Source organism: Myotis nattereri (genome assembly GCF_964212035.1).
Source record: "Myotis nattereri genome assembly, chromosome: 15".
NCBI lineage: Eukaryota > Metazoa > Chordata > Mammalia > Chiroptera > Vespertilionidae > Myotis > Myotis nattereri.
Genome location: NC_138090.1, coordinates 55,938,843 through 55,965,684, shown reverse-complemented (window position 1 = coordinate 55,965,684; position 26,842 = coordinate 55,938,843). Strand labels below are relative to the sequence as shown.

General features: G+C 56.3%; 3 protein-coding genes and 1 pseudogene across 4 annotated transcripts in view; all 4 read left to right on the top strand.

Moving 5' to 3' along the window:
* Positions 1-6,894, top strand: part of LOC308530516 (HLA class I histocompatibility antigen, alpha chain G-like) — a 44,378-nt gene extending 37,484 nt beyond the window's left edge. The window contains exons 1-6 of the mRNA XM_081107225.1: positions 4,159-4,253; positions 4,369-4,653; positions 4,998-5,273; positions 5,863-6,138; positions 6,260-6,443; positions 6,591-6,894. Of these exons, the coding sequence (XP_080963351.1) occupies positions 4,181-4,253; positions 4,369-4,653; positions 4,998-5,273; positions 5,863-6,138; positions 6,260-6,402 (1,053 nt within the window). The 5' untranslated portion in view covers positions 4,159-4,180 and the 3' untranslated portion in view covers positions 6,403-6,443; positions 6,591-6,894. Of the gene's footprint in view, positions 4,254-4,368; positions 4,654-4,997; positions 5,274-5,862; positions 6,139-6,259; positions 6,444-6,590 lie in introns of the transcript that reaches the window.
* LOC308530523 (class I histocompatibility antigen, Gogo-B*0102 alpha chain-like) overlaps positions 1-25,980 on the top strand; it is a gene marked incomplete at both ends in the record, with an annotated part of 55,133 nt that extends 29,153 nt beyond the window's left edge. The window contains one exon of the mRNA XM_081107233.1: positions 25,345-25,980. The remainder of the gene's footprint in view (positions 1-25,344) is intronic.
* On the top strand, positions 12,255-14,344 carry LOC308530518 (class I histocompatibility antigen, Gogo-C*0203 alpha chain-like; the record flags this gene model as incomplete). The annotated part of the gene is made up of 5 exons (XM_081107230.1): positions 12,255-12,327; positions 12,444-12,728; positions 12,935-13,210; positions 13,798-14,073; positions 14,196-14,344. 5 exons carry the CDS (start codon positions 12,255-12,257, stop codon positions 14,342-14,344), a joined length of 1,059 nt encoding a protein of 352 aa, XP_080963356.1.
* LOC308530505 (saoe class I histocompatibility antigen, A alpha chain-like) lies at positions 20,535-23,025 on the top strand (annotated as a pseudogene). The gene is made up of 5 exons: positions 20,535-20,607; positions 20,725-21,009; positions 21,369-21,644; positions 22,233-22,508; positions 22,632-23,025. The product of its transcript is annotated as a saoe class I histocompatibility antigen, A alpha chain-like (transcript).
* Positions 25,981-26,842: the final 862 nt, after the last annotated feature.

Sequence of the window (26,842 nt, the reverse complement as noted above, 5' to 3'; positions counted from 1 at the left end):
CAGGCATCCACACATCTGGGCTACTTGTTGGCAATGAAAACCTATTAAAACAGCCCTGTTGGGTGGTTATGTGGTTAGACCCTCAAACCAAAGTGTCCCTGGTTTAGGAACCAGTCAAAGGCACTTACCTCGGTTGTAGGTATAATCCCCACTCCAGTTGGGGCACAGTGCGGAGGCAACCAATTCATGTGTCTCTCAGATGTCAATGATTCTCTCTCTCCCTCTCTCTCCTTTCCTCTCTGAAATCAATAAAAATATGTCTTAAAGAGTAAAAATCAACAGAAAATATATCCTCTGGTGAGGATTTGAAAAAAAAATTAAAAATAAAACCTCCAGAAGCAGAAACTCGGGGCATGGGTCCAGCACGCTGGTGCCCTGAGCCCCCCAGGTGGTGGTACTACTGTGATTCTTCAACCACAGCCGGTCCTCCCTGGTTCCCACACCGGATCACCTGGGGCTTCATTTGGGGTTTGTTTTGAAATGATTACAGCGTCACAGGAAGTGGCAACACTAGCCCAGGGAGGTCTCGTGTATTAAAAAAATAAATGCCTGCAAGCCGCTCGAGGGGAGTGTATTTAAGCATCAGGAAGGGGACAGGATGGTGGGCCTACTCCCCTGTTTCCTCCGTTCCGGCTCTTTTCAGAGTCCACCGTGACTCTGGTCCTGACAGAATCAGCATCTCTCAATCCAACTCTCTCTGGAACTCTGTTTTGTTTCTCTTGTTAATCCTCACCCAAGGTTAATTTTCCCATTGGTTTTTGAGAGAGAGAGGAATGGAGGAAAGGAGAGAGAGAGAGAGAGAGAGAGAGAGAGAGAGAGAGAAGATGGGGAGAGAAAGAGAGAGTGAGAACAATTAATTAGTTCTTGGATAAGCTTCTGCTGGACAAGTTTATGACCTGCGTGCCCCTGGAGGTATTAATAGCAGTTAGACCTTCACCAGGGGGACACACCCAGGAGAGAGACCCTCCCAGTGCCTTGTGTGTCCCAAGGGGTTCATTCAGGCCTCGGACCTCCACGTCCACCAGCGGATCCACACGGGGGAGAAGCTGTTCAGTTGTAAAGTCTGCAAGAAGAGGTTCACCCACGAGTCCACGCTGCGTGGAAGATCTCCACTGTCAACACCACTGTTCAGGACAGGTGCCCGAGGTGGGTACTAACCATCACACCTGCTCATAGAAAAGGAACAGGCCTGGGGTGGGGGCGGTGACTGTCCTGAGGTCACACAAGAATGAGTCCTGAGCTGGGATTTGAACCCAAGTCGGGTGTCCTGGGCATGCCACCAGCGGGTCCACACCCAGGAGAAGCCAGACCAGTGCAACGTGTGCCACAAAATTTCGGCCACCGGAGGAACCTCAACGTCCAGATTCTCAGCCAAGAGCCACCTCATTAGCGCCCCACAGGCACCTATCACTCAGGAGAAGCCCAGGGTTTCAGGAGCTCAGCGCCAGGAGCCAGGAACAGAGACCAGACCTTGTGTCTTATCTCAGGGCAGAAATCTGGAGAGGAGGGTGGTTCCAGGAGGGGACATGGAACTGGGGTGGGTCATCCCATTGGGCAGGACAGGTGCTGCCTCCCCCCATGTCTGAGCTGTTTCTGCTGGCTCTGCTGGGCTGGGTGGGGCATGTGCTGGGGGTGTCCCAGGGCGGGATTCCCAGCAATTCTGAGCTTCCTGCACCTCTCCGTGTCCTAGAGTCCCCGACAGTGAGGGACCCGAGCACGGGGTTCCCTGTGGAATCTGAGCCAAGCCTGGGGTGAGGGGGCCAGTGAGCAGCTCAGCCATGTGCGTAGGGTCTGCTCCTTTCCTCAGCCTGAGGGAGGTGTAGGCCTCGGTGTGGGTGCAATTGGACAACTGATGAAATTGATGGGCAGACGTTGGGTTATAACTTCAAAATTCTGGCAAAATAAAATAAGATCCGTTCACACACACACACACACACAGAGAGAGATATTTACTGAGAATCTTAGTCTGTGGTGTAATGGCATCTATACTAATAAAGGAGTAATATGCTAATTAGACCAGACATCTTCCAGGCGTTCTTCTGGACAAAGCCATGGTGGCGGGGGCCAAGGCAGAGGCGGTTAGGGCAATCAGGCCAGCAAAGGAGAGCATTTAGGCTTGACCAGTCTGGCAGGGTGGGGCAGTTAGGGGCAATCAGATCATCAGGGAGTGCAGTTGGGGGTGACCAGGTTGGCTTGGGAAGGCAGCTGGGGGCAATCAGGCCAGCAGGCAGAGGTGGTTAGGGGTGATCAGGCAGGCAGGAAGGCAGAGGCGTTTAGGGGCAGTCAGGCAGGCAGGCAGGGGAGCAGTTAGGGGCATCAGGCAGGCAGGCAGAGTAGGTAGGGGCGATCAGGCAGGCAGGTAGGTGAGCAGTTAGGAGCCAGCATTCCCGGACTGTGAGAGGGATGTCCCCCAAGGGGTCCCAGATAGGAGAGGGTGCAGGCCAGGCAGACGGAATCCCCTTCCCCCGTTCACAAATTTCATACACCGGGCCTCTAGTTATGATATAAGAACGATGTGTGTTTCTTCCTGAAATCCTGCAGGGGGTGCCTTTTTCTCTGTCTCCCTGGGAGGTGGGGGCTCTTTGCTCTCTGTGTGTCTCCTGTACTGTGAGTGTGAGTGTTGCTTTGTGTGCATGAGGCAGGAAAGGAAGAGAGAGAAATCTCTAGAGAGACTGTGTCCATTGGTCAAGTCTCAGAAGTAGTTTGACTGGGCAACATGCCGGGCCTGTTCTTCCCATTGGACATTGTGATGTTTTATCCTCTCATCCCAGGTCGCCACACATGATCCAGCAAGGAAACCAGTCACATCTCCCATTACCATGGCTTCTGCTCCTCCTCTGAGCTCTGTGTGAGGACTCACATGTCCCAGCCGTGTGAGCACAGTGAGCATGAAGAGCACATGTGCTCACAGCACCCCTGACCTCTGTTCTGTAGTAACGTCCACGTTCCTCTCCTCCAGGAGGAAGCAGAGGCAGAGAGTGGGAAGCAACATCCCCAGGCAGCACTAAGCTCACTCCTCAGTGACTTGACACCAGATCAGAGCTGTGTGGTCCAGAGGTCTGAGTTCCCACCACCTGCCCTGTGCTCCTCCCCACGGTCCTGTCACCATCCTGTGTCACAGATGAGGGACTGGGGTCCTGAGAACTCAAGGCCGGGGGTGCCAGTGTCCTGAGCCCATGAGGGGGGAGGTGAGAGGAGGAACAGACCTGGAGATGCAGGAGCTGAGGGTGATGGGGACTCACTGTCCCCTTCCCGTGCCGCCTGCACTGCAGTTTCATAAGCTGCACCCACTGCTCCTGAAGGGAAAGGACATTTGGTGACTCTGGGATTTTTAAAAAACTGGAGTCTCCCTGCTTGTACTTGGTAATGGCATCAGGGGTCTATAGGGGCATGAAGACCCTGACTCTGATGGATGTTACTCACTGAGCCCGCCCATGTCCATCTTAGGGCTGCATCTGAGAGACCCTTGTTATCTATAATAATAAAAGCATAATATGCTAATAACAGACCTCGCCCTGGACAGCCAAAGGAAGGCAGGCAGAGTGGTTAGGGCAAAGAGATAGGCAGGCAGAGTGGTTAGGGGTGATCAGGCAGGCAGGTAAGTGGTGAGGGATGATCAGGCAGGCAGGTAAGTGGTGAAGGGTGATCAGGTAGGCAGGCGAGTGGTTAGGAGTCAGAGGTCCCAGATTGCGAGAGGGATCCCTGATCACGAGAGGGTGCAGGTGGGCTGATGGACCGCCCTTTCTGTGCACAGATTTTGTGCACCAGGCCTATCGTTTACTCATAAAAGCTCCCACAGCTTTGATAGGATGCCTGGCATATTCTGGGAGAAGTGGAGCTCAGAGCACCAGCCAGATGCTCCTTCAGGGAGACAGTGGGCAGAGAGCGCCCCCTGCAGGAGGAGGGGCAGGGCCCAGGCCCAGGCCCAGGCCTGGCTCTCAGGTCTCTGCCCCAGGGAGGAGTCTGGAGCAGAGCAGCTCAGTGTTGGGGACTCCCCTTCTCCCTGGGGTTTCCCTTCTCCATCTCACATCCCTGTTGAGTCCTCCATCCCGGATACTCATGACGATGCCTCACTGCTCACTCCCATTGGGTGTCTGGTTTCAAGAGAAGCCAATCCGCCTTCCATGATATAACCTCTCAGCTGACCCGCCCGGACTCAGATGGTCCCAGGACACCAAGGATGCGGGTCCTGAGCTCCCCCACCCTCCTCCTGTTGCTCTCGGGGGCCCTGGGCCTGACCCCCAGCTGGGCCGGTGAGTGCGGGGACAAGGGGGAGCTGTGCGGGGAGGAGCGAGGGACCCGGCGGGGGCTCGGGGCCCCAGGAAGGTGAGTGTCCAGCCCCGGCCCTGCCCCCCGTCCGCCCCCCAGGCCCCCACTCGCTGAGGTATTTCAGCACCGCCGTGTCCCGGCCCGGCCGCGGGGAGCCCCGCTTCCTCGCCGTTGGCTACGTGGACGACACGCAGTTCGTGCGGTTCGACAGCGACGCCCCGAATCCGAGGATGGAGCCGCGGGCGCCGTGGATGCAGCAGCCGTGGGTGGAGCGGGAGGACCCGGGGTATTGGGACCGGCACACGCAGATGGCCAAGGGCCACGCACAGCTTTTCCGAGTTTATCTGCAGACCGCCCGCGGCTACTACAACCAGAGCGAGGAAGGTGAGCCGGGCGGCCCTGTCACCCCGTCCCCACCCCCCCACCCCCCACGGACAGGCCGGGGTCGCCCCGAGGGTCCGGGTCCGAGCGTCACCCCGAGGCGGCGGGACCGGACCAGCCCCCACCCGGGAGAAGCCCGCGGGGATTTTGACCGGATGTCACTTTCAGTTTTAGATTCAGTCCCCGCGGGGCGGGCGGGGCGGGGCTACTGTAGAGGGCGGGGCTGACGGCGGGGCGGGGGCTAACCTCGGGGCGGGGCTACTGTAGGGGCGGGGCTGACGGCGGGGCGGGGCTGACCTCGGGGCGGGGCTACTGTAGGGGCGGGGCTGACGGCGGGGCGGGGTCAGGGTCTCACTCCATCCAGTGGATTAGTGCCTGCGACGTGGGGCCCGACGGGCGCCTCCTCCGCGGATACGATGCTTATGCCTACGACGGCAGGGACTACCTCGCCCTGAACGAGGACCTGACCTCCTGGACCGCGGCCGACACGGTGGCTCAGATCACCCAGCGCCAGTTGGAGGCGGCGGGTGCCACAGAGCTTACCAGGCGCTACCTGGAGGGGGAGTGTGTGAAATGGCTCCTCCTGTACCTGGAAAAAGGGAAGGAGGCCCTGCAGCGCGCAGGTACCAGGGGCCCTGGGGCCGCCCCCTCTCCCCGGGGCTGGGGCTCCTACAAGGAGACAGGACAGGGGGTCAGTGTCAGACACCCCCCCTTGGGTCAGGGAGGGAGCCCCCTGGATGTCAGGTCAGGTACCAGAGAGAACTCCCTCCTCTCAGGGACAGTTAGGGGTGCAGGCTCTCCTGGGGTGCTGGGAGACCCCCCTGAAATAGCCCATCAGTGGTTTTCATGGCCCTGCAGGGGCTCTGGGACCCACGGGGACCTTCTCTCTCAGGCCTTGTGCGCTGCCCACACCCACTGAGTCTGAGGCCTGACCCCAGCTTTTCGGAGACATGGGGTTTCCACCCAGGTCAGGACCACAAATCCCTTTTCTCCCCCAGCGACCTGCCTCCTGCCCTGGATTGTGTCTCTCCGATTCTAGAACTTTCTAAAGGCCAGGAGAACCTTCCAGGTGCCTCTGTCCAGGCTGGTGTGTGGGCTGTGTGCTCCCTCCCCCACCCCAGGTGGCTGTCCACTCTCAGGATGGTCACATGGGCGCTGCTGGAGTGTCCCATGGTGGATGCAAAGTTCCTGCATTTTCTCCCATCCCCTCAGACCCTCCAAAGGCACACGTGACCCACCACCCCATCTCTGACCGTGAGGTCACCCTGAGGTGCTGGGCGCTGGGCTTCTACCCTGCGGACATCAGCCTGACCTGGCAGCGTGACGGGGAGGACCAGACCCAGGACATGGAGCTGGTGGAGACCAGGCCTGCAGGGGACGGCACCTTCCAGAAGTGGGCGGCCGTGGGGGTGCCCACTAGAGAGGAGCAGAGATACACGTGCCATGTGCAGCACCAGGGGCTGCCCGCGCCCCTGACCCTGAGATGGGGTGAGGAGGGGCCGTGGGCACAGAGCCTCTTCTCAGGGCAGCAGGGGCCCGGGGGACCTCAGTGGGGTCGGAGCTGAGGCCGGGCGTCAGGGCTCTCACCTCAATTCTCTTCTCCTCCCAGAGCCACCTTCTCAGACCTTCATCATCATCATGGGCATCGCTGGGGGCCTGGTTCTGCTGGGAGCTCTGGCTGGAGCTGTGATATGGGGGAGGAGGCGCTCAGGTGGGCAGGGGTGGTGTCTGACTGTGCACTCTAGGCAGTGACAGCGCCCAGGGCTCCGATGTGTCTCTCTCAGCTTCTAAAGGTGAGACCTGCCGTGGGGAGGGGTGGGCAGAGGGGAGGACTGGGTGGTGGGGAGTCTGTGGGACACTGTGAGCATGAAGTGGGCTCTGAGAATGTCACCAGTTACAGCCACTGACCTGAATGTGTTCATGATGCTTGTCCTCCACAGCGTGAGGCAGCTGCCTTTTGGGACTGAGTGATGGAAGATGTGTTCATGCTCCCAGTTCCTGACTCAAGAACCTCTGATGGGGGCTGGCCTGCCCTGCTCCCCACAACTTCTGGTCCAGCAGAGGCGGGGCGGGGCCCTCACTATCGCTGTCTTTACTTCCTCATATTCTGAGCGGCAACCTGTTCCTTCCACATTGAAATGAGGTTGGGGATGTGACTTTGTTCATTTCTTGCCATGAAGGGTTGGTGGGTAAATTCAAAGAGAAGATTGTAAATTTTGAGGGTAAATAAATATAAACACCAGGAACCTTCCAGAGCCCATGTGTTTGCTGTGCTGAGCTGTCCCAGTGTGGACAGGAGATGTTTAGAAGACCGAGTGTGGTCGGGGCCTGTGCCCAGGTGGTGCTCAGTGCATCGTGGGCTTTGACGTGGCCACTCCTCGGCGGGGTCACCTCTCTGCTCCTCTGACCGTGTCCCTCAGTAGAACCTTGTCCCACCAGGACCTGTGGTCGCTGGAACTCAGACATCACTTGTACCTGTCCTAATGCAGCACATCTCCAGGACCCTGGACAGCGAGTTCTTCCTGGAGTTGGTCAGCCTGAGCTCAGGCCTGGATGGGGCCCCAGCACCCACCATCTGGGTGTTTGTTGTTTCCTTGTTTTGTTGGGTTTTTTTTAGATATTATGCCTGTTACTGTTTTCATGTGTGAGTTATGGTCTCATTTTCTCGGTGTCCCCCATCTGACAGTAACAGTGTACATGTTACCCATCATTGTCCCACAGGGCTAGGGGTCCCCGCACACAGGACTCTGGTTGGAGAGATGCATTTTCAGGCTCCTCCTGCTCTTGCCTCTTTCTAGGGCCTGAACGTTCCAACCCTCTGATCAGCTTGGTCTTTCTGGGGACCAGCCCCCACCCTGAAGCCCAGAAGACCCTCAGCCAAGAGCCATCTCATCAGCGTTCCAAAGACACTTGTCACTCAGGAGATGCCCAGGGTTTTAGGAGCTCAGTGCTAGGAGCCAGGGCCAAAGACCAGGCACTTTCTCTCATCCCACAGGTCTCTGCCAACCAACCTATTAATAACCAAAGGGTCCCAATAGTTATAGATGCTAGCACCTTACTAGAGCCCACTCACTCATGAACAATGTGTCCAGTCCATCCTCCTATTGAGGATGTTTACATGGTCCATACACTTATGAACATTGACCAACAAATTTAGTCAGAGGAGAAATTCAAGTTCAGCCACAATGTGATATTGCTGCACACCTCCCAGGATAGCAAAAATGAAATAGTCAGACAAATTCAATTGTTAGTAGGAATTTGGACTCATTGTATCTCCCATAACTACCTAGTGGTAGAGTACTTTGAAAATGGTTTGGCCAAACCGATTTGGCTCAGTGGATAGAGCATCGGCCTGAGGACTGAAAGGTCCCAAGTTCAATTCCAGTCAAGGGCATGTGCCTTGGTAGCAGGCATATCCCCAGTAGGAGGTGTGCAGGAGACAGCTGGTCGATGTTTCTCTCTCATCGATGTTTCTGGCTCTCTATCCCTCTCCCTTCCTCTCTGTAAAAAATCAATAAAATATTTTTTTAAAAAAAAAAGAAAATGGCTTGGAAGCTCTCACTACATCCAATCATTCGCTCACCGAATGCCCCAGCATTTCCGCTCCTGGTTGTATCCCCAATAGACACTCACACAAATGTGTGCGAAAACACATGAAGAACTTATTCATAGCTGCACAGTTTGCAAAATCTGCATAAAAGACAAATGCACATGAGCAGTAGAGGAGAAGGAGTGTGCTGTGTTCATAGGACAGAACCCTGTAGCCCTGAGAGTGAATACGCTACAAGCACCAGAGCCACAGGGAGGAGAATGGGACATAATGTGGAGACAGAGCCAGGTACAGGGATGAGGCCACTGTAACGTTCCATCCCTCAAAAGCTGATGGAACTCACCTGTGGTGTAACAATCTAGTCAGGGGTGAGTCGGGATGGGGGCAGTGTGTGACCAAATAGAATTGAAGAGGGGCCGCTGACATTCAGCCTGCGCCCATCCTGGTGTCAGCCTGACAGTGGGAACAGGAGAGCCTTGAGGAAGGTGCCCACTTGGGGATGGTGTGTGACTGTGCAATGAATGGAGGAGGGGGAACATGACACAGCCTTGGCTTTCAGTTCAGCCCAGACAACAGCTTTGACACAGAACGTAGACCCGTCCACAGGGAACAGACACCTTTTCCTGCCCGTTGTTCAGGAATGTTCTGTGGGTGTTGTTACCACCTTCACCGGGTGAAAATCCACTATATCCATGGGATTTGTCCACGTATCTCTGGGCATGTGACCCTTCATCTTTTCATCTATTTTTAAAAATCAATCTTTGTAATTTCACCCAATTTCCTTTTTTTTCTAGTTCTTTCTGAATTTTAGATTCTGAGGGTATCTCTCTGTCTGTCCTAATTATTACTTTCCCTGAATCCTGTCTGTATGTCAAGAATAATTCTTTCCAGGGTAAAACCTCAAAACAAACACAGAAGCAGAAGTGGAGGAAGAAGAGGAAGAGGAAGAAGAAGAAGGAGGAAGAGGAGGAGGAGGAGGAGGAGGAGGAGGAGGAGGAGGAGGAGGAGGAGGAGAAATATAGTGGTTATGCAGTGAGTCACCAAAGAACAGGACTGTGTGGGTGACTAAGGAAGCACATCATAGTCTCCTGTGGGGTCGTGTGGACATTAGGGACTCCCAGGATTCTGAGCGGGTTAGCACAGCTCACCTGGGACAGTCTCCATGTTTAACATCCCTGGGCCCCGTAGGAAGGACCGTGGCATTTCCCTTAGGGGGAGGGACCAGCTTCCTGCCCCAGTGGAGAGGCTCAGCCTGCGCCCATCCTGGTGTCAGCCTGACGTTGGGACCAGGGGAGCCCTGAGGACGGTGCCCACTTGGGAATGGTGTGTGATTGTGCAATGAATGGAGGAGGGGGAACGTGATGCAGCCATAGGTTTCAGTTCAGCCCAGACAACAGCTTTGATTCGGAACTTAAACCCACTCACAGGGAACAGACACCTTTTCCGGCCCGTAGTTCAGCTGCTCATGTGGACCAGGAGGACAGCCCTCAGGAAGGAAGGTCTAGATGTACAAGACGTAGGACATTATCCCACAGGCCTGGGGCTGGCTTCCTACAAACTCGCTGGGGGCGCAGGAATCCAAGGGGCTGGCTTCCCACACAGTGGGATCCGTGACAGAATGCCCTCTGCTGGTCAGGACGGGAAGGAGTCTGGCAGCTCACTCAGTGACTCACCCTCAGGCCCACTCAGGAGTGTCGGGAACTCCCCTTCTCCCCGGGGTTTCCCTTCTCTATTGGACAATTTAATGGCCAAGTTACCAATAATCACCGCAGTGGCTGGGAGAGATTTGAGTGGGGATAAAGTCACTCCTCTTTGGAGATGTCCTACACTCTCCATGCAGACAGTGTCCCCTATGCCTCAGGTGACATGATAATGGCATCTCTGTGGGAACATAAGGTCCAGGAACCCTGTCCCTATAACTATAGGCTCAGGGCCCCGGCTCGCCCTCAATGACACATCCCTGCCCAGAGCTCGAGAGCAAAGACCAGTCAGGTGAGGTCTCCTTATGTCCAAACTCAGGGCAGAAATCAGGAGAGGAGGGTGGTTCCAGGAGGGGGCATAGAACTGGAGTGGGTCCTCCCATGGGGCAGAACAGGCGCTGCCCACCCCCCACCCCCGTATCTAAGCTGCTTCTGCTGGGTCTGCTGAGCTGGGGGGGGGGGGGACGTGGGCGTGGGCTGGAGGGTGTCCCAGGGCGGGATTCCATCCAATGCTGGGCTTCCTGCACCTTTCTGTGTCCTAGAGTCCCCAACAGTGAGGGACCAGAGCATGGTGCTCCTTTTGGGATCTGAGCCCAGGGTAGGATGGCCAGGGCCACTGAGCTGCTCAGCCATGTGCAGAAGGGTCTGCTTATCTTCTCAGACCTGACCGAGCTTGAGGCTTAGGTGTGAAAACAATAGTAAAATTGATGTGTAGAATTAGGGTGATTACTTTAAAATTCTGACATAAAATAAGGTCCATTCACACACACACACTCACAGACAGATATTCACCCAGAATCTTCATCTGTGGTATAATAACATGATAGAAAGACCACTTTAAAATATATGTTTCATTTATTTTTAAAGAGAGCAGAAGAAGAGGGGGAGAGAGATAGAAACATTGATAAGACACATCTGCTGCCTCCGTAATGCACCCCACTGGGGACTGAGCTGCAACCCAGGCATGTGCCTGACTGGGAATGGAACTGGCCATCCCTTGGTGCATGGGTGGATGTCCAACCACTGAGCCACACTGGCCCGGTGATGTCAGGACCATGTGTGTTTCCTCCTGAAATCCTGACTTGGGCTGCAATTGTCTCCGGATCCCTGGGAGATTGGGGGCTCATTTCTCTCTGTGTGTTCCCTATTGTATGGGTGTGGGAGTTCCTTTGTGCGTGTGAGGCAGCAAAGGGAGAGAGAAGAATTGCAGGAGGGATCATCTCTCTTTGTCAAATAGTTTGCCTGGTGCAACCTGCCGGGCTTGTTCTTCCCATTGGACATTGTGATGTTTTATCCTCTCATCCCAGGTCACCACACATGATCCAGCAAGGAAACCAGTCACATCTCCCATCACCGTGGCCACTGCTCCTCCTATGAGCTCTGTGTGAGGACTTACATGTCCCAGCCGTGTGAGCACAGTGAGCATGATGAGCACATGTGCTCACAGCACCCCTGACCTCTGCTCTGTAGTAACGTCCACTTTCCTCTCCTCCAGGAGGAAGCAGAGGCACTGAGTGGGAAGCGACATCCCCAGGTGACACTGAGCTCACTCCTCAGTGACCTTGGCACCAGGTCGGAGCTGTGTGGTCCAGAGGTCTGAGTTCCCACCACCTGCCCTGGGCTCCTCCCCATGGTCCTGTCATCATCCCGTGTCACAGATGAGGGACTGGGGTCCTGAGAACTCAATGCGGTGAGTGCCAGTGTCCTGAGCCCACGAGGGGGGAGGGGAGAGGAGGAACAGACCTGGAGGTGCAGGAGCTGAGGGTGATGGGGACTCACTGTCCCCTTCCCGTGCCGCCTGCACTGCAGTTTCATAAGCTGCACCCACTGCTCCTGAAGGGAAAGGACGTTTGGTGACTCTGGGATTTTTAAAAACTGGAGTCTCCCTGCTTGTACTTGGTAATGGCATCAGAGGTATACAAGGGCATAAAGACTCTGCCTCTGATGGAGGTTACTCACTGAGCCCGCCCATGACTGCCTGAGGCGGCATCTGAGGGACCCTTGCGATTCACTCATAGAAGCTCCCACAGCTTTGCTGGGCCGCCTGCATGTTCTGGGTGAAGTGGAGCTCAGAGCACCAGCCTGATGCTCCTTCAGGGACGCAGTGGGCAGAGCGCCCCCTGTAGGAGGAGGGGCGGGGCCCAGGCCCAGGGAGGGGCCTGGAGCAGAGCAGCTCAGTGTTGGGGACTCCCCTTCTCCCTGGGGTTTCCCTTCTCCATCTCACATCCCTTTTGAGTCCTCCTTCCCAGATATTCTTGATGCAGCCTCATCGCTCACTCCCATTGGCTGTCGGCTTCCAGGTTATAATATCTCCAGGGACCCACTGTGACTCAGATGGTCCCGGGAGACCAAGGATGCGGGTTCTGAGTCCCCCCACCCTCCTCCTGCTGCTCTCGGAGGCGCTGGTCCTGCCCCCCAGCTGGGCCGGTGAGTGCGGGGTCGGAGGGGGCGGCGGGGCGGGGAGCAGCGAGGGGACCCGGCGGGGGCGCGGGGCCGGGAAGGCGCGTGTCCAGGCCCGGCCCTGCCCCCCGTCCGCCCCCCAGGCCCCCACTCCATGAGGTATTTCGACACCATCGTGTCCCGGCCCGGCCGCGGGGAGCCCCGCTTCGTCTCCGTCGGCTACGTGGACGACACGCAGTTCGTGCGGTTCGACAGCGACGCCCCGAATCCGAGGGCGGAGCCGCGGGCGCCGTGGTTGCAGCAGCCGTGGGTGGAGGAGGTGTACCCGGGCTATTGGGACCGACAGACGGAGATCTTCACCGGCATCGCACAGTGTTTCCGAGGGAGCCTGCAGACCCTGCGCGGCTACTACAACCAGAGCGAGGACGGTGAGCCGCGCGCCGGGCCCGTCACGACCCCCCTCCCCACGGACGGGCCGGGGTCGCCCCGAGGGTCCTTATCCGAGCGTCACCCCCGCCAGGGAGGAGCCTCCAGGGACTTTGACCCTATTTCACTGTCAGTTTAGATTCAGTCCCCGTTGGGTCGGCGGTGCGGGGCTGACTCCGGGGCGGGACTGACCGCGGGGCGGGGTCAGGGTCTCACACCTACCAGAGGATGTATGGCTGCGTCATGGGACCCGACGGGCGCCTCCTCCGCGGGTACAGTCAATTCGCCTACGACGGCGCCGACTACATCGCCCTGAACGAGGACCTGACCTCCTGGACCGCGGCCGACATGGCGGCTCAGATGACCAAGCGCAAGTGGGAGGCGGCCGGTGTGGCAGAGAGAAAGAGGAGCTACCTGGAGGGAACCTGCATAAAGTGGCTCCGCATTTACCTGGAAAAAGGGAAGGAGACCCTGCAGCGCGCAGGTACCAGGGGCCCTGGGGCCGCCCCCTCTCCCCGGGGCTGGGGCTCCTACAAGGAGACAGGACAGGGGGTCAGTGTCAGACACCCCTCCTTGGGTCAGGGAGGGGCCCCCTGGATGTCCATATCAGGTACTAGAGGGACCCCCCTCCTCTCAGGGACAGTTAGGGGTGCAGGCTCTCCTGGGTGCAGGGAGACCCCCCTGAAATGGCCCATCAGCGGTTCCCATGGGCCCTGCAGGGGCTCTGGGACCTGCCGGGACCTTCTCTCTCAGGCCTTGTGCGCTGCCCTCACCCACTGTGTCTGAGGCCTGACCCCAGCTTTTCTGAGTCACGTGGACTCCACCCTATTCAGGACCACAAATCCATTTTCTCGCTCAGACACCTGCCTCCTGCCCTGGGCTGTGTCTCTCTGATTCTAAACTTTCTAAAGACAAGGGGGCCTTCCAGGTGCCTCTGTCCAGGCTGGTGTGTGTGCTGTGTGCACCCTCCCCCACCCCAGGTGTCTGTCCATTCTCAGGATGGTCACATGAGCGCTGCTGGAGGGTCCCATGGCAGATGCAAAGTTCCTGCATTTTCTCCCCTCCCCTCAGACCCTCCAAAGGCTCACGTGACACACCACCCCGTCTCTGAGCGGGAGGTCACCCTGAGGTGCTGGGCGCTGGGCTTCTACCCTGCGGACATCAGCCTGACCTGGCAGCGTGACGGGGAGGACCAGACCCAGGAGATGGAGCTGGTGGAGACCAGGCCTGCGGGGGACGGCACCTTCCAGAAGTGGGCGGCCGTGGGGGTGCCCCCTGGAGAGGAGCAGAGATACACGTGCCATGTGCAACACGAGGGGCTGCCCGAGCCTCTGACCCTGAGATGGGGTAAGGAGGGGCCGTGGGCACAGAACCGCTTCGCAGGGCACCAGGGGACCTGGGGTCCACAGTGGGGTCTGGGCTGAGGCCTGGGGTCAGAGCCCTCACCCTCCCTTCCCTTCTCCTTCCAGAGCCGCCTTCTCAGACCTTCATCTTCATCATCATCATGGGCATCGCTGGGGGCCTGGTTCTGCTGGGAGCTGTGGCTGGAGCTGTGATGTGGGGGAGGAGGCGCTCAGGTGGGCAGGGTTGGGGTCTGAGTGTGCACTCTAGGCAGTGACAGCGCCCAGGGCTCTGATGTGTCTCTCTAGGCTTCTAAAGGGGAGACCCTGATGTGGGGAGGGGTTGGCAGAGGGGAGGACTGGGTGGTTGGGAGTCTGTGGGACACTGTGAGCATGAAGTAAAGTTTTGAGAATGACACCAGTTACAGCCACTGACCTGAGTCTGTTCATGATGATTGTCCTCCACAGCGTGAGGCAGCTGCCTTGTGGGGACTGAGTGATGGAAGATGTGTTCACGTTCCCACTTCCTGACTCAAGAATCTCTGATTGGGGGGCTGGCTCTGTCATGCTCCCACATTTCTCGTCCAGCAGAGGCGTGCTGGGCCCTCACTATCGCTGGCTTTACTTCCTCATATTCTGAGCTGCAAGCTGTTTCTTCTGCATTGAAATGAGGTTTGGAGGTGACTTTGTTCATTTCTTGCCATGAAGGATGGTTGGGTACATTCAAGGAGAAGATTGTAAATTTTCAGGGGAAATAAATATAAACACCAAGAACTTTCCAGAACTCATGTGTTTGTTGTGCTGAGCTGTCCCAGGTGTGGACAGGAGATGTTTTGAAGACAGACCATGGTCGAGGCCTGTGCTCAGGTGGTGCTCAGTGCATCGTGGGCTTTGACGTGGTCACTCCTCGGCGGGGTCACCTCTCTGCTCCTCTGACCTTGTCCCTCAGTAGAACCTTGTCCCACCAGGACCTGTGGTCACTGGAGCTCAGACATCACTGAGGCATTGACACCTGTCCTTTTGCAGAGCATCTCCAGGACCCTGGACAGCGAGGCCTTCCTGGAGTTGGTCAGCCTGGGCTTAGTCCTGGATGGGACCCAGCACCCATTCTCTGGGTGTTTGTTATTTCTTTGGTTTTATAGATATTGTGCCTGTTATTGTTTTAATGTGTGAGTTATGTTCTCAATACCTGGCTGTCCCCCGTCTTACAGCAACAGGGTCATTGTCCCACAGGACTAGGGGTCCCCGCACACAGGACTCTGTGGTTGGAGAGATGCATTTTCAGGCTCCTCCTGCTCTTGCCTCTTTCTAGGGCCTGAACGTTCCAACCCTCTGATCAGCTTGGTCTTTCTGGGGACCAGCCCCCACCCTGAAGCCCAGAAGACCCTCAGCCAAGAGCCATCTCATCAGCGTCCCAAAGACACTTGTCACTCAGGAGATGCCCAGGGTTTTAGGAGCTCAGTGCTAGGAGCCAGGGCCAAAGACCAGGCACTTTCTCTCATCCCACAGGTCTCTGCCAACCAACCTATTAATAACCAAAGGGTCCCAATAGTTATAGATGCTGGCACTTTACTAGAGCCCACTCACTCATGAACAATGTGCCCAGTCCATCCTCCTATTGAGGATGGTTACATGGTCCATACACTTATGAACATTGACCAACAAATTTAGTCAGAGGAGAAATTCAAGTTCAGCCACAATGTAATATTGCTGCACACCTCCCAGGATAGCAAAAATGAAAGAGTCAGACAAATTCAATCGTTAGTAGGAATTTGGACTCATTGTATCTCCCATAACTACCTAGTGGTAGAGTACTTTGAAAATGGTTTGGCCAAACCGATTTGGCTCAGTGGATAGAGCATCGGCCTGAGGACTGAAAGGTCCCAGGTTCGATTCCAGTCAAGGGCATGTGCCTTGGTTGTGGGTACATCCCCAGTAGGAGGTGTGCAGGAGACAGCTGGTCGATGTTTTTCTCTCATCGATGTTTCTGGCTCTCTATCCCTCTCCCTTCCTCTCTGTAAAAAATCAATAAAATATTAAAAAAAAAAAGAAAGAAAGAAAATGGCTTGGCAGCTCTCACTACATCCAATCATTCGCTCACCGAATGCCCAAGCATTTCCACTCCTGGTTGTATCCTCAATAGACACTCACACAAATGTGTGCGAAAACATATGAAGAACTTATTCATAGCTGCACAGTTTGCAAAATCTGCATAAAAGATAAATTCTCATGAGCAGTAGAGGAGGAGTGTGGTGTGCTCATAGGACAGAACCCTGTAGCCCTGAGAGTGAATATGCTAAAATCACAAGAGCCACGGGGAGGAGAATGGGACATAATATGGAGACAGAGCCAGGTACAGGGAGGAGGCCACTGTAGCATTCCATCCCTCAAAAGCTGATGGAATTCACCTGTGGTGTAGCAATCTAGTCAGGGGTGAGTCGGGATGGGGGCAGTGTGTGACCAAATAGAATTGAAGAGGGTCCGCTGAAGTTCAGCCTGCGCCCATCCTGGTGTCAGCCTGACCTTGGGAACAGGAGAGCCTTGAGGAAGGTGCCCACTTGGGAATGGTGTGTGATTGTGCAATGAATGGAGTGGGAGGAACATGACACAGCCTTGGCTTTCAGTTCAGCCCAGACCACAGCTTTGACACAGAACGTAGACCCGTCCACAGGGAACAGACACCTTTTCCTGCCCGCTGTTCAGGAATGTTCTATGGGTGTTGTTCCCACCTTCACCCTGTGAAAATACACTGTATAGACAGGATTTGTTCACGTCTCTCTGGGCATGTGATCCTTCATCTTTTCATCTATTTTTAAAATTCTATCTTTGTAATTTCACCCAATTTCCTATTTGTTCTGGTTCTTTCTCAATTTTAGATTCTGAGGGTATCTCTCTGTCTGTCCTAATTATTACTTTCCCTGAATCCTGTCTGTATGTCAAGAATAATTCTGTCCAGGGTAAAACCTCAAAACAGAAGCAAAAGCAGAAGTGGAGGAAGAAGAGGAAGAGGAAGAAGAAGAAGAGGAAGAAGAAAAAGGAGGAGGAGGAGGAGGAGGAGGAGGAGGAGAAATAATAATATAGCAGTTGTGTAATGAGTCACCAAAGAGCAGGACTGTGTGGGTGACTAAGGAAGCATATCATGGTCCCTGTGGGGTCGTGTAGACATTAGGGACTCCCAGGATTCTGAGCGGGTTAGCACAGCTCACCTGGGACAGTCTCCATGCTTAACATCCCTGGGGCCCCTTAGGAAGGACCGTGGCATTTCCCTCAGGAGAGAGACCAGCCTCCTGCCCCAGTGGAGAGGCTCAGCCTCCACCCATCCTGGTGTCAGCCTGACGTTGGGACCAGGGGAGCCCTGAGGACGGTGCCCACTTGGGAATGGTGTGTGATTGTGCAATGAATGGAGGAGGGGGAACGTGATGCAGCCATAGGTTTCAGTTCAGCCCAGACAACAGCTTTGATTCGGAACTTAAACCCACTCACAGGGAACAGACACCTTTTCCGGCCCGTAGTTCAGCTGCTCATGTGGACCAGGAGGACAGCCCTCAGGAAGGAAGGTCTAGATGTACAAGATGTAGGACATTATCCCACAGGCCTGGGGCTGGCTTCCTACAAACTCGCTGGGGGCGCAGGAATCCAAGGGGCTGGCTTCCCACACAGTGGGATCCGTGACAGAATGCCCTCTGCTGGTCAGGACGGGAAGGAGTCCGGCAGCTCACTCAGTGACTCACCCTCAGGCCCACTCAGGAGTGTCGGGAACTCCCCTTCTCCCCGGGGTTTCCCTTCTCTATTGGACAATTTAATGGCCAAGTTACCAATAATCACCGCAGTGGCTGGGAGAGAACTGAGTGGGGATAAAGTCACTCCTCTTTGGAGATGTCCTACACTCTCCATGCAGACAGTGTCCCCTATGCCTCAGGTGACATGATAATGGCATCTCTGTGGGAACATAAGGTCCAGGAACCCTGTCCCTATAACTATAGGCTCAGGGCCCCCGGCTCGCCCTCAATGACACATCCCTGCCAGAGCTCGAGAGCAAAGACCAGACAGGTGAGGTATCCTTATGTCCAAACTCAGGGCAGAAATCAGGAGAGGAGGGTGGTTCCAGATGGGACATGGAACTGGGGTGGGTCCTCCCATGGGGCAGAACAGGCGCTGCCCACCCCCCACCCCCGTATCTAAGCTGCTTCTGCTGGGTCTGCTGAGCTGGGGGGGGGGGACGTGGGCGTGGGCTGGAGGGTGTCCCAGGGCGGGATTCCATCCAATGCTGGGCTTCCTGCACCTCTCTGTGTCCTAGAGTCCCCGACAGTGAGGGACCAGAGCACGGGGCTCCCTTGGGATCTGAGCCGAGGGTAGGATGGCCAGGGCCACTGAGCTGCTCAGCCATGTGCAGAAGGGTCTGCTTATCTTCTCAGACCTGGCCGAGCTTGAGGCTTAGGTGTGAAAACAATAGTAAAATTGATGTGTAGAATTAGGGTGATTACTTTAAAATTCTGACATAAAATAAGGTCCATTCACACACACACACGCACAGACAGATATTCACCCAGAATCTTCATCTGTGGTATAATAACATGATAGAAAGACCACTTTAAAATATATGTTTCATTTATTTTTAAAGAGAGCAGAAGAAGAGGGGGAGAGAGATAGAAACATTGATAAGACACATCTGCTGCCTCCGTAACGCACCCCACTGGGGACTGAGCTGCAACCCAGGCATGTGCCTGACTGGGAATGGAACTGGCCATCCCTTGGTGCATGGGTGGATGTCCAACCACTGAGCCACACTGGCCCGGTGATGTCAGGACCATGTGTGTTTCCTCCTGAAATCCTGACTTGGGCTGCAATTGTCTCCGGATCCCTGGGAAATTGGGGGCTCATTTCTCTCTGTGTTTTCTATTGTGTGGGTGTGGAAGTTGCTTTGTGCATGTGAGGCAGCAAAGGGAGAGAGAAGAATTGCGGGAGGGATCATCTCTCTTTGTCAAATAGTTTGCCTGGTGCAACCTGCCGGGCTTGTTCTTCCCATTGGACATTGTGATGTTTTATCCTCTCATCCCAGGTCACCACACATGATCCAGCAAGGAAACCAGTCACATCTCCCATTACCATGGCTTCTGCTCCTCCTCTGAGCTCTGTGTGAGGACTTACATGTCCCAGCCGTGTGAGCACAGTGAGCATGATGAGCACATGTGCTCACAGCACCCCTGACCTCTGCTCTGTAGTAACGTCCACGTTCCTCTCCTCCAGGAGGAAGCAGAGGCAGAGAGTGGGAAGCAACATCCCCAGGCAGCACTAAGCTCACTCCTCAGTGACTTGACACCAGATCAGAGCTGTGTGGTCCAGAGGTCTGAGTTCCCACCACCTGCCCTGTGCTCCTCCCCACGGTCCTGTCACCATCCTGTGTCACAGATGAGGGACTGGGGTCCTGAGAACTCAAGGCCGGGGGTGCCAGTGTCCTGAGTCCATGAGGGGGGAGGGGAGAGGAGGAACAGACCTGGAGATGCAGGAGCTGAGGGTGATGGGGACTCACTGTCCCCTTCCCGTGCCGCCTGCACTGCAGTTTCATAAGCTGCACCCACTGCTCCTGAAGGGAAAGGACATTTGGTGACTCTGGGATTTTTAAAAAACTGGAGTCTCCCTGCTTGTACTTGGTCATGGCGTCAGGGGCCTATTGGGGCATGAAGACCCTGCCTCTGATGGATGTTACTCACTGAACCCGCCCATGTCCATCTTAGGGCTGCATCTGAGAGACCCTTGTTATCTATAATAATAAAAGCATAATATGCTAATAACAGACCTCGCCCTGGACAGCCAAAGGAAGGCAGGCAGAGTGGTTAGGGCAAAGAGATAGGCAGGCAGAGTGGTTAGGGGTGATCAGGCAGGCAGGTAAGTGGTGAGGGATGATCAGGCAGGCAGGTAAGTGGTGAAGGGTGATCAGGTAGGCAGGCGAGTGGTTAGGAGTCAGAGGTCCCAGATTGCGAGAGGGATCCCTGATCATGAGAGGGTGCAGGTGGGCTGATGGACCGCCCTTTCTGTGCACAGATTTTGTGCACCAGGCCTATCGTTTACTCATAAAAGCTCCCACAGCTTTGATAGGACGCCTGGCATATTCTGGGAGAAGTGGAGCTCAGAGCACCAGCCAGATGCTTCTTCAGAGAGACAGTGGGCAGAGAGCGCCCCCTGCAGGAGAAGGGGCAGGGCCCAGGCCCAGGCCCAGGCCTGGCTCTCAGGTCTCTGCCCCAGGGAGGAGTCTGCAGCAGAGCAGCTCAGTGTTGGGGACTCCCCTTCTCCCTGGGGTTTCCCTTCTCCATCTCACATCCCTGTTGACTCCTCAGTCCCGGATACTCATGACGATTCCTCACTGCTCACTCCCATTGGGTGTCTGGTTTCAAGAGAAGCCAATCCGCCTTCCATGATATAACCTCTGAGCGGACCCGCCCGGACTCAGATGGTCCCAGGACACCAAGGATGCGGGTCCTGAGCTCCCCCACCCTCCTCCTGTTGCTCTCGGGGGCCCTGGGCCTGACCCCCAGCTGGGCCGGTGAGTGCGGGGACGGAGGGGGGGCTGTGCGGGGAGGAGCGAGGGGACCCGGCGGGGGCTCGGGGCCCCAGGTAGGTGAGTGTCCAGCCCCGGCCCTGCCCCCCGTCCGCCCCCCAGGCCCCCACTCGCTGAGGTATTTCAGCACCAGTGTGTCCCGGCCCGGCCGCGGGGAGCCCCGCTTCGTCGCCGTTGGCTACGTGGACGACACGCAGTTTGTGCGGTTCGACAGCGACGCCCCGAATCCGAGGATGGAGCCGCGGGCGCCGTGGATGCAGCAGCCGTGGGTGGAGCGGGAGGACCCGGGGTATTGGGACCGGCACACGCAGATGGCCAAGGGCCACGCACAGCTTTTCCGAGTTTATCTGCAGACCGCCCGCGGCTACTACAACCAGAGCGAGGAAGGTGAGCCGGGCGCCCGGCCCTGTCACCCCGTCCCCACCCCCCCACGGACAGGCCAGGGTCGACCCGAGGGTCCGGGTCCGAGCGTCACCCCGAGGCGGCGGGACCGGACCAGCCCCCACCCGGGAGAAGCCCGCGGGGATTTTGACCGGATGTCACTTTCAGTTTTACATTCAGTCCCCGCGGGGCGGGAGGGGCGGGGCTACTGTAGAGGGCGGGGCTAACCTCGGGGCGGGGGGGACCGCGGGGCGAGGCTACTGTAGAGGGCGGGGCTAACCTCGGGGCGGGGCGGACCGCGGGGCGAGGCTACTGTAGAGGGCGGGGCTAACCTCGGGGCGGGGCTGACCGCGGGGCGGGGTCAGGGTCTCACTCCATCCAGTGGATTAGTGCCTGCGACGTGGGGCCCGACGGGCGCCTCCTCCGCGGATACGATGCTTATGCCTACGACGGCAGGGACTACCTCGCCCTGAACGAGGACCTGACCTCCTGGACCGCGGCCGACACGGTGGCTCAGATCACCCAGCGCCAGTTGGAGGCGGCGGGTGCCACAGAGCTTACCAGGCGCTACCTGGAGGGGGAGTGTGTGAAGTGGCTCCGCATTTACCTGGAAAAAGGGAAGGAGGCCCTGCAGCGCGCAGGTACCAGGGGCCCTGGGGCCGCCCCCTCTCCCCGGGGCTGGGGCTCCTACAAGGAGACAGGACAGGGGGTCAGTGTCAGACACCCCTCATTGGGGTCAGTAGGGAGTCTCCCTGGATGTCAGGTCAGGTACCAGAGAGAACTCCCTCCTCTCAGGGACAGTTAGGGGGGCAGGCTCTCCTGGGGTGCAGGAAGACCCCCCTGAAATTGCCCATCAGCTGTTCCCATGGGCCCTGCAGGGGCTCTGGGACCCTCGGGGACCATCTCTCTCAGGCCTGTGCGCTGCCCACACCCACTGAGTCTGAGGCCTGACCCCAGCTTTTCGGAGACATGGGGTTTCCACCCAGGTCAGGACCACAAATCCCTTTTCTCCCCCAGCGACCTGCCTCCTGCCCTGGATTGTGTCTCTCTGATTCTAGAACTTTCTAAAGGCCAGGAGAACCTTCCAGGTGCCTCTGTCCAGGCTGGTGTGTGGGCTGTGTGCTCCCTCCCCCATCCCAGGTGGCTGTCCACTCTCAGGATGGTCACATGGGCGCTGCTGGAGGGTCCCATGGCGGATGCAAAGTTCCTGCACTTTCCCCTCTCCTCAGACCCTCCAAAGGCACACGTGACCCGCCACCCTGTCTCTGACCGTGAGGTCACCCTGAGGTGCTGGGCGCTGGGCTTCTACCCTGCGAACATCAGCCTGACCTGGCAGCGTGACGGGGAGGACCAGACCCAGGACATGGAGCTGGTGGAGACCAGGCCTGCGGGGGATGGCACCTTCCAGAAGTGGGCGGCCGTGGGGGTGCCCACTGGAGAGGAGCAGAGATACACGTGCCATGTGCAGCATGAGGGGCTGCCCGCGCCCCTGACCCTGAGATGGGGTGAGGAGGGGCCGTGGGCACAGAGCCTCTTCTCAGGGCAGCAGGGGCCCTGGGGGACCTCAGTGGGGTCCGGGATGAGGCCTGGGGTCAGGGCCCTCACCCTCCCTTCCCTTCTCCCCCCAGAGCCACCTTCTCACACCTTCATCATCATCATGGGCATCGCTGGGGGCCTGGTTCTGCTGGGAGCTGTGGCTGGAGCTATGATGTGGGGGAGGAGGCGCTCAGGTGGGCAGGGGTGGTGTCTGACTGTGCACTCTAGGCAGTGACAGCGCCCAGGGCTCCGATGTGTCTCTCTCGGCTTCTAAAGGTGAGACCCTGCCGTGGGGCGGGGTGGGCAGAGGGAGGACTGGGTGGTGGGGAGTCTGTGGGACACTGTGAGCATGAAGTGGGCTCTGAGAATGTCACCAGTTACAGCCACTGACCTGAATGTGTTCATGATGCTTGTCATCCACAGCGTGAGGCAGCTGCCTTGTGCGGACTGAGTGATGGAAGATGTGTTCACGCTCCCACTTCCTGACTCAAGAACCTTTGATGGGGCCTGCCCCCCCCCCCTGCTCCCCACACTTTCTGGTCCACCAGAGGCGGGACTGGCCCTCACTATCTCTGTCTTTACTTCCTCATATTCTGAGCGGCAACCTGTTCCTTCCACATTGAAATGAGGTTGTGGAGGTGATTTTGTTCATTTCTTGCCATGAAGAGTTGGTGGGTAAATTAAATGAGAAGACTCTAAATTTTGAGGGGAAATAAATATAAACACTAAGAACTTTCCAGAGCTCATGTGTTTGCTGTGCTGAGCTGTCCCAGTGTGGACAGGAGATGTTTTGATGACCGAGTGTGGCCGGGGCCTGTGCCCAGGTGGGGCTCAGTGCATCGTGGGCTTTGACGTGGTCACTCCTCGGCGGGGTCACCTCTCTGCTCCTCTGACCTTGTCCCTCAGTAGAACCTTGTCCCTCCAGACCTGTGGTCACTGGAACTCAGACATCACTGAGGCTTTGACACATGTCCTGATGCAGCGCATCTCCAGGACCCTGGACAGCGACGGCTTCCTGGGCTTGGTCTGCCCCTAGTCAGCCGGGGGCAAACTATGGCCCAAAGGCGGGCTCCCTGGGCCACAGTCGCATCCAGTGGAGGAGCACTGAGCACATCGCTGTGAATATCACAGCAACTGCCATCCACAGGTTAGATCAGCCGTGGGCAAACTATGGCCCACGGCCCAGATCCGGCCCGTTTGAAATGAATAAAACTAAAAAGGAAGACCGTACCCTTTTATGTAATGATGTTTACTTTGAATTTATATTAGTTCACACAAACACTCCATCCATGCTTTTGTTCCGGCCCCTCCGGTCCAGTTTAAGAACCCACTGTGGCCCTCGAGTCAAAAAGTTTGCCCACCCCTGCGCCTAGGTCCTAGCCTAGGCTGTTGCCTGGATGGGGCCCAACTTCGGGGTGTTTGTTGTTTCTTGGATTTTGTAGATATTATGCCTGTTACTGTTTTCATGTGTCAGTAATGTTCTCACTGTCTGGGTGCCCCCCTCTGACAGCACAGGGTACATGTTCCCTGTCATTGTCCCACAGGCCCCGGGCTCCCTGCACACAGGACCCCGTGGTGTGGAGAGATGGGTCTTCAGACTCCTGCTCTTGCCTCCTTCTAGCGCCCTGTTTTCCCCTTTCAGCCCCTCCCTGCTGCTCCTGAGGGGTCCTAGAACTCCTGCATTCTTGAAGTCACAGTGGAGATGAGAAATATGTAGACATCATCAATCATGATCTTTATTCAGTAATCATTTCGTCAATACCATTTATCATATAAAATCCACAATTAGTTTGAAACGAATACTGCCCTGGGAGATGTTAAAGTCAATTCCTAAACTAAGGAGGTTAATAAAGTTACATGAAATTATTGAGGAAATACGTTTCCCTTTGAGCAGTGCAGCTGTTGAAAGAAGTCTCTCTCTCTTTTTTAAGGAATATTGAAGATTTTATGTAAATTTTACCTCAGGGTGGATATGAGCAATACCCGACTTCCATTGGCACATGTCTGAGGTTGGACTTGGGTAACATCACTCCTCCATCAGTGGAGATGTTATTTTCTACAGGAAGATAAACACATTGGAGAATGAAGAGTTGTTTTACCCATTTCTGTATGTTTAGTCTATTCCTGTTTCTGTGAGATTCTGGCGTGTTACAGAGAAAATCAAGGTAGGAGCTTGGTTTTCAGCGAGTTGCTTCTCACACCTGCATGTTTTTAAATGGCTGACCCTCTAATTTGGCGGATGGGATGGATACACCCTGTGAGACAGTGTGGAAGGTGCCAGGGATAGAGGTGCCACCTGGGTTTCCAGCTCATCACTGAAATGTAGACACGGGGTTCTGCTCCCACTCGGGGTGTAACATGAGCTTTGCCATCTGGGGTCCATCTCCGCTGCCATGGTCACTGTCCCCCTGGCCCAAGCCGGTGTCTCCATGGTGTGTCCCTCACAGAGTCACCCCCTGGCCTGTGGCACGTTCTCCCTTGCAAGGCCTCCCCATGCGATCCCCTGAGACCAGAGGCCCCCTCCCCCCAGCACCCTGACGCTGGCGGCCCCGTTAGCACTGCCACCTGCTGCCCTCCATGTCTCTCTCTGTGTCCCTGTCTCAGGGGACGCTCCTTGGCTGACACAGACCTGTCATGTCCTGCTTCCTGCCTCCTTGCTCTGTGTCCCTTGCTGCTGATCTTAAGGGTCGTGGAGCGCCTGGGATCCTGTGCTGCTGGGTGTGACTATTGACGATCTAACCTGTGGATGGCAGTTGCTGTGATATTCACAGCGACGCTGCTCAGGGCTCCTCCGCGGGAGGCCAGTGTGGCCCAGGGAGCCCGCAGGAGCTTCTAGAAGGGCTTCAGGTGTAACTGACAGGGAGCACTGGGAGGCTCAGGGGCACAGCGCGCTGCTCTGATGCGTTCCATCCATTCACAGTCATCCCTGCGCCGCCTAAGGATGGGGACCCTCTGAGAAATGGGTGCTTCTGCGCCTTTGACGTTGTGCGAACATTAAGGGCCCTAACACCCAGATGGTCTATCCCAGTGGTTGGCAAAGTCATTAGTCAACAGAGCCAAATATCAACAGTACAACGATTGAAATTTCTTTTGAGAGCCTAATTTTTTAAACTTAAACTATATAGGTAGGTACATTGTTATTAACTTAAGTAGGGTACTCCTAAGGCTTAGGAAGGGCCACACTCAAGGGGCCAAAGAGCCGCATGTGGCTCCCAAGCCGCAGTTTGCCGACCATGGGGTTGTCCGACTGCTTTGCAGGGGTTGCTCCAGGGCTGAGCATGGACCCACACACCAGGAGGTCCCCAGTTTGATGCCCTGTTAGGTCCATGAGGTGTTTCTGGATCCAACCCCAGTAGGGGGCTTGCAGGAGTCAGCCCACCCATGTTTCCATCTCTCTCTCCCCCCTCTCTTACTCTCTCTAATAATCAACAAAAACATTTTAAAACAAAGAAAACCCCCAGCTCTCCTGATGCTCACAGTGTGACAGGAAGGACATGGAATGGTGAGAACGTGCACAGCAGTGACGCACATGGGCTGTGCTCCCAGCATCTGTGGCCCGAAACCACAATCCCACAGTCACAGTCTTGACTCCTGTTCTGTTGGCTGAGCGCTCAGCGGCCCCTCTTCTGCTCCGTGTGACACGGGCTGGGGCGTGGTCATCGGATGCCCGGCTGGACCAGAACATTCTAGAGCGGGGGTTCTCAAACTACAGCCCGTAGGCCACATGCAAATACAAATATTGTATTTGTTCCCGTTTTGTTTTTTTACTTCAAAATAAGATATGTGCAGTGTGCATAGGAATTTGTTCATAGTTTTTTTTAAAACTATAGTCCGGCCCTCCAACGGCCTGAGAGACAGTGAACTGGCACCTGCTAAAAAGTTTGAGGACCCCTGTTCTAGAGGGTCCCTATCGAGGTGCAGCTGGTGCTGGAAGCCGGCTGGGAGTCCTTGGGCTCTGAGGTGGGTGCTGCTCCAAGCTGGGCCCCTGGCTCCAGGGGGCATGGGCCCAGGGCACAAGTCAGACCCACAGGCCTCTCATGTCAGACCCACAGGCCCCTCATTTCAGACCCACATGCACCACCATTCAGACCCCACAGGTACCACGTGTCAGATCCACAGGCACCACGTGTCAGACCCCACAGGCACCACGTGTCAGACCCCACAGGCACCACGTGTCAGACCCCACAGGTACCACGTGTCAGATCCACAGGCACCACGTGTCAGACCCCACAGGCACCACGTGTCAGACCCCACAGGCACCACGAGTCAGACCCCACAGGCACCACGAGTCAGACCCCACAGG